General features: G+C 44.5%; 5 protein-coding genes across 5 annotated transcripts; 2 read left to right on the top strand and 3 right to left on the bottom strand.

The window, feature by feature from the left end:
* Positions 1-234: 234 nt before the first annotated feature.
* CCR75_001923 (uncharacterized protein) lies at positions 235-1,311 on the bottom strand (the record flags this gene model as incomplete). Its single annotated transcript, XM_067960024.1, has 1 exon — positions 235-1,311. The coding sequence occupies one exon, from the start codon at positions 1,309-1,311 to the stop codon at positions 235-237; it is 1,077 nt and encodes a 358-aa protein (XP_067820627.1).
* A 1,252-nt stretch (positions 1,312-2,563) lies between these two features.
* On the bottom strand, positions 2,564-4,798 carry CCR75_001924 (uncharacterized protein; the record flags this gene model as incomplete). The annotated part of the gene is made up of 1 exon (XM_067960025.1): positions 2,564-4,798. The coding sequence occupies one exon, from the start codon at positions 4,796-4,798 to the stop codon at positions 2,564-2,566; it is 2,235 nt and encodes a 744-aa protein (XP_067820626.1).
* Positions 4,799-4,921: 123 nt separating this feature from the next.
* Positions 4,922-7,039, bottom strand: CCR75_001925 (uncharacterized protein; the record flags this gene model as incomplete). Its single annotated transcript, XM_067960026.1, has 4 exons — positions 4,922-5,778; positions 5,843-6,044; positions 6,110-6,870; positions 6,939-7,039. 4 exons carry the CDS (start codon positions 7,037-7,039, stop codon positions 4,962-4,964), a joined length of 1,881 nt encoding a protein of 626 aa, XP_067820625.1. The 3' UTR covers positions 4,922-4,961.
* Positions 7,040-7,124: 85 nt separating this feature from the next.
* CCR75_001926 (uncharacterized protein) lies at positions 7,125-10,504 on the top strand (the record flags this gene model as incomplete). Its single annotated transcript, XM_067960027.1, has 7 exons — positions 7,125-7,852; positions 7,917-8,031; positions 8,098-8,330; positions 8,404-8,947; positions 9,006-9,186; positions 9,250-9,541; positions 9,637-10,504. The coding sequence occupies 6 exons, from the start codon at positions 7,125-7,127 to the stop codon at positions 9,309-9,311; spliced, it is 1,863 nt and encodes a 620-aa protein (XP_067820624.1). The 3' UTR covers positions 9,312-9,541; positions 9,637-10,504.
* Positions 10,505-11,120: 616 nt separating this feature from the next.
* On the top strand, positions 11,121-12,311 carry CCR75_001927 (uncharacterized protein; the record flags this gene model as incomplete). The annotated part of the gene is made up of 1 exon (XM_067960028.1): positions 11,121-12,311. One exon carries the CDS (start codon positions 11,121-11,123, stop codon positions 12,309-12,311), a length of 1,191 nt encoding a protein of 396 aa, XP_067820623.1.
* Between the last annotated feature and the right edge of the window lie 296 nt (positions 12,312-12,607).

The raw sequence follows: 12,607 nt of genomic DNA, 5'->3' as shown, positions 1-12,607 counted from the left end.
AGAATACCCCAAACCTGGTGTGGTCTACGACATTTCTCCTCTATTTTTTCTCTTAAATTTGATAATAATTATGTGACGAGTTCTCGAAATTAAACAGAAAGATTAAGCGTTTTTGGTGTTGCATCTTTTTGAAATTGGATTTGTAGGCAGTCTCTCTAAAAATATACTCGTGTGATAAAGCTGATCTTGCGAGTAACAACCAGCGACATCTTAAAAATCAACTCTATCGCTTCTCTATACGTGCTGCTCCCCGACTTCGATGATCAGATCACGCACAAACGTTTCGATGTCGTGTTGCATTGCCTGGACCGCCTCTAAGACTTCGTTGTGAGAAGCTGCCTCGCGCTCTTCGCCGGGAAAAAGCGCTTTGTTGGTTATGAGCGACAAACCTATCACTTTTAACCCACAGTGCGCCGCTACTATCACTTCTGGCACTGTGCTCATTCCCACAGCATCGCCTCCCACCAGTCGAAGGAAGCGACACTCGGTCGGGGTTTCGTACGTTGGTCCAGATACAAAGCAATAGACTCCCTTCTGTACTTTATGAGACAGACCGAGAGTATCGGCAACTTTATGCGCCAACTCCTGCAGCTTCTTATCGTAGCAATTCGATAGCGGAGTAAAGCGAGCGCCAAAGCGCAAGTCGTTAGGACCAACAAGCGGGTGCTGACCTGACAGCCCGGGAATGTTGAGATGGTCGTTTATAATCATCACATCGCCCACGTTCAATTCCGGGCTAAGACCGCCGGCAGCGTTCGTAATTATTAGGTACTTGATCCCTAGTAAATACATTACGCGAACAGGAAGCGCCGTCTCTTGCATTGTGTAGCCCTCGTAGCAGTGAAAGCGACCGCGCATGCACACGACACGATTACCGGCCAAGTCGCCAAAGACCAATTCGCCGGTGTGGCCCTCAACAGTCGAGCGAGGAAATTGAGGAATGTCTTCGTATAGGATGACCTCCTTATTCTCTAGGCAATCACTCAGGCACCCGAGGCCAGAGCCACAAACGACACCAATCAAAGGTCGCACGGTGACTTGTTTTTGCAGGAACTCATCGATGATGTCAATGCGCTCCTTCGGGAGCTTTTCGTCTGCCATTTGGCCGGTAGAGAGGCGACGAATATGCTGCGAAACAGTTTCCTTGGCAGCAAGTGAGGCAACAGAGCTCATGCTAGAATTTTTGCGCGGGTGCAGGCCGTCTATGCTGTGGCTATGATATTGTCGATGCACGGGCACCTGTGGGGACATCGGGTCCTGCGTCAAAGCTCTAGCAAACGGGCTAGTGATTGGACACTTGAGATCTTGCATAGTGAGTGATTAAGCGTAGAGAAGTATATCACCGAGTGAAAAGGCGAATGGGGGGCTTAGCTGCTTTCATGACAGAAACATGTGTGGCGCATAAAACGGTGCAAAATTCACATTCATGTATTCTTTCGCAAATTGAGGGCTCGGTGATTCAAGTTGTCACCGACCTTAATTTTGGATGGATCTTGCCAGCGTACAGTACAGCTAAATTCACACTGCAGAGTCAAGCCGGCCTAAGGGCGGTGCTTCGATTTTCGTCAATACTGAATCTGAGCACGGCAGGCGGACATGCCCGTGTTCGGTATGACCTGGACTTTATAGTTTTTCTCTAAGAAACCAGAAGATACATTTCCTTTTCTATGGTCGAATAACATGTGAATTGAATTATAGTGATTTTAATCAAATGGCTGTAAAATACGCACGATGCTTAGAAACGGAAATTTATCTGTCGTCTTCAATTTCAATGTAACTTAATTTTCAAAGTCAACAGCAACAGTATCAGCTGGCCATGATTGCAACCGCTTTCAGGAATCAAAGACAAGCGAGAACCTAATCCCCGCGTTACAATTCTTTCTTACGGATCAATGATTGTGGCGTTGGAGTAACAAACGGAAAGTTTTTGGCATGCTATTGCAGGATCCGTTGCAAGCTAAAAGGATATGGTCGGACTGCGACGAAAAATTTAGCACTTTCGAGCCGAAATAGTGTTAATAAGTCTTTTACTCGTCTTCAACAGTAAGCTTCGATTAGGCCAGATCTCGGGCACGTCGCAGGTGCCGTCAGCATAGGTCTACAGTCAGAAATATTTATAAGAAAATCAAAGCAAAGCTTCCACTTATTTGATAAAGCGCTGAAGTTGTTAACCATGATACGAGCGATGCAATTTATAAGCAACATGTATTACAAGCGAGGGAATTTTTTTAGAGGCGCTTCAACTCTTACTAGGCGCTTCAACTTTCTTACTGGGCGCTTCGTCTTTCTTACTTCGCGTACTGTATATAATCGATGACATCTGTAGCAAATATCGTGTGGGTAAAGCTCGCCAGAAAGTGAACATGACTTGCGTCATAGTTGGTGCAAGTCTTTTTTTGGAAGTTCCCATTCGTAAAATGTCGCCACTTAAAGCACAAGGGTGAGCACAGCTAAATACCAAAAAATTGGATTATAATTTTTGGTAAGAGACTTCTAATATGATTGGCATAAAAGGTTTTCGTTCCTTAACAAACGTCACGCCCGATTTTTGTTTCTGTTTTAACTAATGTCTCATCGGCTTTTTCTTTAAGATCTCTTCGATGGGATTATTTGCCGAGGCGTTTTCGTCGTTATTTACGTAAGCCATAAGCTGAAGCAGCAAATCCTCCTCTGGAGCCTTGCCATCGCTCATTCCGCCGTATTCAGCAGGAATATTTTCCACTGGGATGTGTTCAGACAGCGCCTCAAGAATTTTCTTCTTGCCACGCACGATAATAACTTTTTCTCGAGTCACATCATCAACCATCCCCTTCACCGTATTCCAAATTATGCTAAACCAAGATGGAACATTGATGACGTAAATATAAGCGCACCGCTCGGGATAATGCTTGCCCGATACTAATGCCGCCTTTCGAACGTATTCGACGGCTTCCCCAGCAAAATCCGAGAGACCTATACCATCGACATCCAAGACTGAAATTCCTTTGCGGTTATCGTCTTGCTCGATCACTTGCCACAAGAATTCCGTGATCATCAGGTAGTTATGCATCAAATCATCCAAAGCAAGTCCAGCACTTTTAAGTGCTTTCAGGTTAATCTTACCTGGCTTTTCGTAATACACTGGCTCGCCCTCCTTGCCTCGCTTGTGGTAGTAGTGAGGGTAGTTATTTTTTATAATTTTGAAATGAGGGTTGGGCTTCTCAAGAAGCAAATCTACGCCTTCGGAGCGCCGCCATTCAGTAGTTTCATTGTATCGTTCCATTGCTTTAGCTTCATCTCCTTTCTCGGCAAGAATAAATCGCGCAGGGACAATGCCCGTAGCTTCAAATGTAGTAATCGAACGTGAAAACGCTGCATTTGCTAAGCTGGAATTAATAACGCTTTTAGTAGCGTCGCTACCGTTTTGAAATTTATTGGCAAAGCGATACTCCGTCACGGTTAGTTTCAAAGATCCACTGCTGGCAGAGCTTGAATAGTCGGAGCTATCCGCTACTAGTTCAGATACTGGTGGATGGAATAGTGACGAAAAGGGGTGATCCATCTTCACAGCAACATAAAATGTAGGAACAATTACTAGTACTAATACAACAAACTCTCGACGCAGACCATCGTCCATGATGCTAAGAGCCCCCCAAAGATGATGAGTTAGCATTGCATAAAATAATGCAAATACGGGCACTGGTACTCGCCGAAGAGTACCTGACACTAAGTGAAAAATTGTCATACCGCGTGATATTTTTGTAACCGGAAGATGCTTTTCGTTCTTCACGATTAGCCTAGTAATCATCTGTTGAGGTGCAATTCCTGTAAGACGCACCACCAACACACCAGGTCCATTCTGCAGTGGTACTTCAAACAGAGAGTCAGGCTCTTCATTGCTTGATGAGCGAGGCTTAACATAATCCAGCATTTTTTTCTGCAGCAACGAACCAGGCAGCACCGCTATTGCTCCGTTCGACAGCTTAAAAATTATTTCCGCCACGGCTTTATCAGTACAAACGTTTGCCTTGTTTGGCTTAATGCCCTCCAGCAATCCCAAAGGTAGTGCAATTTTCTGTCCATAATTATAGGGCGTTATCAATTTGTTAAGCATGGAAATCTGCTCAATTGTGGGCTTCATCGGCCATATCGTGAACCTTAACTCTGTGCCTTTGCCGTCACAGCAGATGTACCCACCCATAATGCGACTTGTGGGTTTCTTGAAGTTACTAAGTCTCTTGTTAAACATCTGAGAATGACGGTTTGATTCTACCACTTCAATAGCCACGTTTGTATCACCGAAGCAAATTGGCTCAGTTGTTGCCTCGGATACCTCCGACATGGGCGAGCTGCCCGATATTGACAAAGCGGACGATGAAGACATGCGTCGATCAGCCTTGTCTCCTTTTTCCTTCTTGCTGCTTTTAGTGACTCGTACGCCTTCTGGAACTTTAATAAAACTTACGAATATCTCACCAGGCACGCCGCGAGGTCGTGGTCCAATGTAACCCGTAATACCGCCAGTCTTGTTGTTCCAAACCATACCGCGTTGATTAACAAGAACCAGCGCATCGCCATAGAAAACCTTATCGCCCTCAGTGCGTTGGTTAGACGGGTGCAGTACAAGGAACGCATCCTCGGTAAAAAAGTGCTGAAGTTTCGGGCCAAGCGGTGGCACGCAGCTCAGTACACCGTGGCGTCCATTCTTCTCATAATAGCCAATTCCCAGCTCTGACACAGAAGGAAAGCTTTCCTCCACGTAAGCAGAGCGCGTCGCCAGTCGCACGTTTTGGCCGTAGCGTAGAACATGGGAATCCATGCCGTCGCAGGCTACTCTGTTAAGGTGTCGCCTTTTTTATCAAGAGCGAATTATGCGTGAGACCTGATCGTCGAACTCAGTTTTCTTTCAGTCACATTTCTAATCCATAATTAGCCCAGTGAATTTAAAGAAAAAAAATAGACTGAGCCTTTTGTATTATCTTTTAGAGGCGCGTGCAGCCGTGCACGGTTTCATCCGGACGATCGAGCACTAGCACGTTCATAAGGTCGTTAAAAAAATGCGGAAAATACTTGCAAGCTCGCCCGCAATCTGGTTGGAAGTTTGTCTCGAGAATAATCGGACACACACTTTCATCGCCAGTCTTTTCGTCTACTTCCCACGAAAGCATCACGTCCACGCCATAAAGCGCACGCGACTTTGAGCAGCGTCCGAGGCCAAATGGAGGAGGCTGAGCAGTGGCATACTCGAATAGCTGCTTGATACTAGAGCATATCTTATTGTATACCGTAGCCCAGTCTTCACTCGGGTATTCGGTATCGAATCGCTTAACAAATTCTGAATTCTGCATAATGCGAACACTAAAGCCTGAGTAATTCATGACGGTAAAATGTTTTTCGAAATCCTCGAATGAATCCATCGAAAACTCCTCGTTTGCGATACGAAGCCAGTACACACCACTCAAGTAAAGTTCCAAAGGCTCTGTCGATTTCACCATCACCAGAAAGCGCAGATCAAACTTGCGTTGGTCAATCAATAGCGGGCGGTGGATGTACTTGCATGCGATCTTGGGTCCTGTTTCGGCCAAACGCGCTAGGTGGGGCGCATTCTGGGCAATGCATGTGTCAATCGAACGCGCCATGTTCCAGGGCTTACAGATCCAATGGTTACCCTCATCATCTTCATCGCCATTTTTATGGGCTATAAGATCGCACTGGATGAAGCGAGCAATAAGCTCAGGGAACTCACTGGCCATATTGTACGTCTCGGCGAGCCATTTGGGCTTCACACCACAATTTTGCCTAAATGCATAACATTAGCTTATCAAGGCAAACGATTGTCACGCATAAAGCACCAGGTACGCACAGCTTGCACATTTCATAGAGCAAATCTTTGCAAGTAAGCAGCCTTTCGTTTGGAAATTGGTTAATGATCAGCACGTTTTCGTTGGTTGTGTACTTTGGATAGTCTTTAATATGGCGGGTTGTCCATACGACTTGAGCCTCTTCTTCATTGTCCACAAGTTTAAAGCGCGAATGAGTTAAATTTTGGTGCAATAATTCTAACTCTAGGAGGTTGCAACGTGCCAACGTCATGATTCAGACAATAAAATAGAAGTTAGTGAAAACATACCAGAATAAATACGAATTGGATTCGACCCCGCCACAATTGTGGAAAGCGAGTCCGACGTGATAGTTTTCGCTGAATCTGGAGGCTTATCCGAGTTCAAACTCACGATCGCTTGCAATTGTGCGCGAGCAAATTCCAAAGTGTAATTCTGCGCGCGATCAGCAACAACTTCCTGAAGCTCTTTTTGAAACGGAGTATTATCCTTTCCCGGTTCGTAAAAAAGCGCAGCAAGTAGCGCAGTGTGCATCGGGGCATCCAATGCGTATTTTAAAAAGTAGTCACGTGAGAGAAAGTTACCACCTTCGATGGGTTCAATAGTCCAGAAAAGTGAAAAAGCGCACTGCGATGGACCATAATAAAATGGCGCCATACGCACGTTTGGCACCTTTCCGTGCTCGATGGCTGATCCAACTTCGTCCATCACGTACCAAATTGTGGTCGCGTCTTCAGGCTTGACGTTGCCAAGTCGATACGTATTGGCGTAGCGCCACACGCGGTCAGCGACAGTTTTCACAAGCTCCTCTGACGCCATTTCTTCGATTTGGAGTAGCAATTTCATGCGTTCAAGAAGGGATGGCAAAGCTTTTAATTGCTCGCGCATCTTGTCAGCTATGAATGTCCAAGCGTGGTCAACCAAGAATAGCGCTTCGTCCGATTGAGGCTGAATGGGTGCCAAGTCCACATCATCACGCACTACAGCGTGAAGATCTCCGTCTTCATCACGTGCCAAAAAGAAGTAGTTGCCTGCATCAAACACCTCATTCCTGAGCACAGTCAATTCCACATTAACGATATGTGCAACTTTAATGTTTTGAATGCCAAATATACTTACTTGAGTTTGTAGAAGGCTATTGGCCACAGGTGCTCGGGCACTTGTGCTTCCATCAGCTGTACCTGGTGTTGCTGAAGGAATACCTGCATCTCATGTTCCATGGATGTCGACAATTAGTTGCCAATTAATTATTGTCCACATAAGTGCTACATTTCTGAAATTAAAGTTTTATACAGGTAACTTGTCATGAACAAGCGCCGTGAAGAGGACAGGGGATACGCTATGGACTTTAGCGCTTCTTTCTACCAGCCAAAGCGTTTACGCACAGGCCATTTAATGTGTGAGGAAAAGGAGGATCAAAGTGCTTTAAAGCCGACTGAAGAATTCAATGAACTGGATAGTTTCATGCAAATGCGAACAACTACACCCGCCTCGAGTCCATGGCGACTTCCGAGTAGCCATACGCTCACGCAAATTCAGACGTATCTTAACGAACAGCTGAAGCACGTTGTAGCTTTATCGTCGACACTGGTCCATCGCGATACCGGTCCGAAATATGGCACGAGAATGTTTCTGACGAATGAGAAGGAGGCGGAAGACGACATTGACAGAGTCTGTACACTCGACCTAGCTCGAATCTGGAAATTTTTAGCCGTGGAGACGTCAATGCAAGCAGATGATCAAAAATCTGCTGAGTGTGCATTGAGAGAGGTCATGGACTTGCTGAGCTTTCTACTTTTCGTCAGAAATCGTGAGCTGGATAATCAAAATCGACTCAACGAAAATCTGAGCCATGTCGAGAAGCAGCTCGAAAAAAAGATCCACAGCATCAAGATGCTGACAGCAGATCAAGAGACGCTAAAGCAAAATATTGCACATAAGGAGAATTTATTTAAGGCGAAGGAGAAGAATTTATTGACCGAGAGAAAGACACTGCAATCTGAAAAAAAGACACTAGAGATAAATTGTGCAAGGTACGAGCTGATGCAGGTTTATGATTTTTATCAATGTAAGAGATAATATAGAATGATTACGCAGACTGCAAGGGGTGGAGACAGCTTATAAAGCACAACTTAGAAGAAAAGACGTGGAGTATGCCCGTCTCAAAAAAAATCTGCAGGACGCCGTTGCACGAGCTTCAAAAGAAAAGCGGGTTAGTCAAATGTTCTACGTAGATGCAGTTTTTTTTTACTTAGCGAAGCCGTATACGTGATTTTAGGGCTTGACGATGTCGAAGATTTTGAATGGAGTAAGTCAGCTAAAGCAGGCTTCGATACGTAGTCAATCAAAAGAGAGCAAGTTAACAAAGCAGATTATGGACAGTCTTGAGCGAAAGAAAGCTGAACTGCTTTATGACAACGAAGCTTTGTCAAAAAGATATGACACGTTGCAGCACCGTTTAGAATCATTGAATTCGCAGTACAAGAAGGCAGTCCAACTCTTCCTTGCTCAGTAAGGATACAACTTTCGGCCAAAGTGTGGATGTAGTGGAATGTTCTTACGCATTTTGCAATATTCTATACAGAAAGAATCTGTTGGGTGATAATGAAGCGCTAGAAAAATTGGCGAGTGCTCCAATTGATGATTTTTACCCAACGCCATTCAACATGGCCACGAAGAAAAACATTACTCAGTACATTGCAGCATCGATGGAGGCTTTGGACAACAAGCTAAAACAGCTAAAGCACGTAATTTGTAACGAGCTTCCATCTGCTGAGGCGCGAAGCGACAAAGAGGTAATCAAGCGATTGCATCAAAAGCTCGTGGACGCACATGCCATAATAAAAGAGCAAGACCAGCTGATACAAGCATCCTTATCAACACCGGCACTTACATCCCACATTGATATTGAAAATAGCCATTGGCGTACTGAAACGAACTGGAAGGGATTAAAAAAATTTAGTGCAGTCGATGCAATTACTTCTAGGAGCTCACTTGATGCAGCTGCTGATGAAGACATCGAGCAGCAAAAGACAGAGCTAGCGCTGAGTCGTCACAATTTAGAGAAAGAACGCAAACTCTTGCAAGAACAAGCTTTTAAACTCGACAAGGACCGCTTGGATTTTGAGGTATGCTTATCATTGATGCCTAATCCAGTGTGCCCAATCTTCTTAACACAATATGCAGATCGCTAAACGAGATGACCTATATGGTGTAGAAAGGAAAGGTGTCAATATGCCTTCTTTTCGTGAGCCGATATCGCTGACTTCGTCGGAAAGCGCTGATTTCTTGACACCAAAGCGGCAACGTCGAAAAAAGCGCTTAGATTCTGACGTTGGAAACTCGCCTTTTGACTTGCCAATTTCTGGTACGCTTTTGATAGTGCTGCAATTTATCGAATTTTGGTTAACAAATCGCTCTATGTGAACAGCTACGCCAGTCACGGCAGCTCTTCTCAAAAAGATCGGGATTAATGTTCCCACTAAACCGTGATTTCTCATTCATAGAATGTGACACTACGGAACCATACCTGCTTCCATTGCGCTTGCTTGAGCAGCTTTCGAGTCGTTTGTTTCAGCTAGCAAGCAGATGGATGTTTCTTAAGACGTTTGGATCCATTTCATCCGTACGATGACGCTAGTATTTATTTACTTGAATACCGAACGTGGCGTTAAAAATTGGTTTAGCCTCGGAATCCTTTCTTTTTCACCACTTTTGCAAGGGTAAGTGAGTTGAAAAGTACTATGAACTGGTGTTATTCATGGCTTCGATACTGAGTGGCTTTTTGATTCTATCGGGCTGCAACTGCATCCCATAGATGGAGGACGGCCAGATGTGTAAATGGCGTGGTAACCCCATTATCATCATCGATGAGTGTTTAAAAGCTATGATGAAGTTTTGGAAGAGAGAATTTATCACGATGCATCATCGACACTTCAGAAATTTGCTAAGGCAATATTTCGTGGCAATTTATATTGTTCGGGCGAAGTGTCACTTTGTTGCTTTACAATTAAATGTGTATGGTCTAAGGCTGTCTGGAATGGCAGATAGTTGCACATTTTTGCGTGATTAGGGCGTCTTGACATGAGTTGCTACGAATTGAAGTTTTGATAAATGTGGAACCTCAAAAAAAGATTTTTACACTTGACTCTTGAGCTCAAATTTTTCTCGACCCATGAGAAGGCTAATAAATCAAACCGGGGAAGCTTCAGATTGAGACAGCCCCCGACTGTCGAGAAGCCGATGCCGAGCCCGCGAAATGTTTTATATAAGGTGGTAAAAAATACAATGCGTTCCGTTTTGTTTTTCTTGTAGATTTGAGTGTGCTGCACTCGTTACATCCGTAACAAGTTTTTTTTCTGGATACGTTGTCAGAAGTTAAACGAGTTGCACTTTAATTGATTGTACCTGTTCTAAGTACATTATTTGTCACATATTGCCCCAGCAAATTTATCGACGAGACTTAAGCGGTATAAAGTAACATAACACTTGAAACCAGCAATTTTAGTGGCCCTGCAAGAATCGCTAAGGCTTGAGCTGAATGCAAATTACACAGAAACGAAGCCTTTATGATCAAGGAGTATGCTCTAAGCTTCCCTCCACAACTCTCGGATTTTTTATAATCTCAACCTTCATGGAGCAGTAGCATTGCAGAAGTCTTCTATATTTCGGCATTTTGCCTAGGCTGGAGAGAATTTCGCCGCCCACAAATAGGGTTTTTATCCAGACAAATATTATTTTATTGCAGGAAACCGTCAATAAACTGTCGATGAAGGTGCTCAGAAAAGCCGCAGGTTTGACACTCACTTTCATCTTATCATAACGGCAGGGACGCATGTTCTTTGAGCCAATCATCAGTGCCAAAGTGAAAGGTCAAATGATCCAAAATTGGCCACTAAAAATCTGGGTTTGCTGGTTCTTAAGTGTCATGCACTGGCATTTACTTAAGCGCGTATGATTCGTGATAATCTTTCAAACATTTACGTGCTGGTGACGGGTATAACGTTGCCTGCGTGCTGCCTACCAAGTGTTGCTAACACTGGCTCGGTATACTTATCCTCTCGCCTGCTGCTCGCGCAGAATTTGCGAGTGCATTCCTTAGCAGGCCTCATTTGCTTAGTCTGGAAATGCTTAAAGTCCTCCACTACATCGTCAGACCTTCACTCTCAGTGGATTCCGCAGCATCACATATGCGTGGCTGAGCCTGCGTCTTCTAACAAGGCATTGAGTCTTCTTCTACACAAGTCCAGCTTTGAGACTGACAACCCTTGCGTAGCACTCTGGACCTCAAAAAGCGATTCTATGGGCCGTTTCACTGTCGCCAAGCAATGCATTCACACAGGAGAGCGTGCTATTCAAGCTGCAGCGTTTGCTGTAATTGTCAGGGAATCCGTCGTACCTAAACGTTGCCATTGGTGCTTTGCAATGCTACGCCAGAAAGCGCTCCAGTGCGCAGCGTGCAAGTTTGCAAGGTACTGCTCTCGAGCTTGTCTGGACGCGGATGCGGCGCTGCATGACTACCACTGTCAAGCACTGCACGAAATTAAGCTCGGGAAGCTGCACGTGAAAGATTTAGAAACTGTGCGCTTAGTGCTGGCCGTTTTGAGCATGGAACACGTTGTGCGTGATTCTCAAGCACTTAAAATATTGGTTACTTGTCGTGAGATATCAACTGCCGAAGAAGAAGAAGCGCAACATATCGTGGCGTTCATTGTCCAGATGACAGGGAAAATGGTGGATTCGCAGCATGTGCGCTCCACACTTGAGCGCGTGCGCTGCAATGCTCATCCACTATACTTAAATGGTGTCTCTTGTGTGGGCACTGGTGTGTTCCCCGATGCCGCCATGTCATTGAATCACTCGTGCATCCCAAATGTGGCTCCTAGTTTTAATCCACGTACGAGGACTCTGGCATTTCATGCAATATCAGAGATACCCCGAGGTTATACCGTGGAATCTGCCTACATTGATTTATTACAGTCGAAAAAACGTCGCCAGGCGCTGCTTCATAGTGGATTTGGCTTTGACTGTATTTGCCAACGCTGTTATAATGAAGTTGAGATTGGTGCTGAAACCAGTGAGGACGACCAGGAACGTAATGTGATGGAAGAATTGCTGCAATTTATCAATTTTAACCGAAGCGACATAAGACAGCAATTTGATTCCTGGCGACAGAAGCACACAGCTATATTTGAGCATGATGTTGAGGCTCAATTTGCACTCTTCACTGTAGAGATGCAGCTTGCTTGCGCTCAAGGTCAATGGGTGGACGTCATTAAAGCGGCTGACAAGCTGTTAGAGATCTGGAAGCAATGTGGTCTTCCAGATTTTTATCACACTACAGAAACACTGCATCTTCAGATTTGTAAGGCAGCGAAACAAGCTGCGATGCTTGAGAAATCAATGTCGTCCGCTGAAAAGGTCTTAACTATACGACGGATCTGTGGTTATTTGCACTCGGAGATATCCATCAAAGGTTTACACTGCGCCTAATCTACTTTCACGAACAAAGAATGTAATAATTCTCATTACGATTCTTAGAGGACTTAAGGCCGGTAAAAGTGCTAATTACGTTTTGGATGGATATGGCAAATGATGACTGATAATTTTACAAACAGAAGGATCATCATGTGGTAAAAACTAAAGAAAAAATATCAGCTTCTCAATAATTACCCTTGAGTTGTATTGGCTTGCACTTAAAAATGGGAATGTTTAAACTACCCATCTTTTTTTGCTAAACTCGCCACCGAAGTTTGAGATATTTTGGTTATCTAAAACATTCCCGATTT

Source organism: Bremia lactucae (assembly GCF_004359215.1).
Source record: "Bremia lactucae strain SF5 chromosome Unknown BlacSF5_NotPlaced_201_SHOA01000006.1_244224bp, whole genome shotgun sequence".
NCBI lineage: Eukaryota > Oomycota > Peronosporomycetes > Peronosporales > Peronosporaceae > Bremia > Bremia lactucae.
This window is presented reverse-complemented; position numbering and strand designations above follow the sequence as displayed.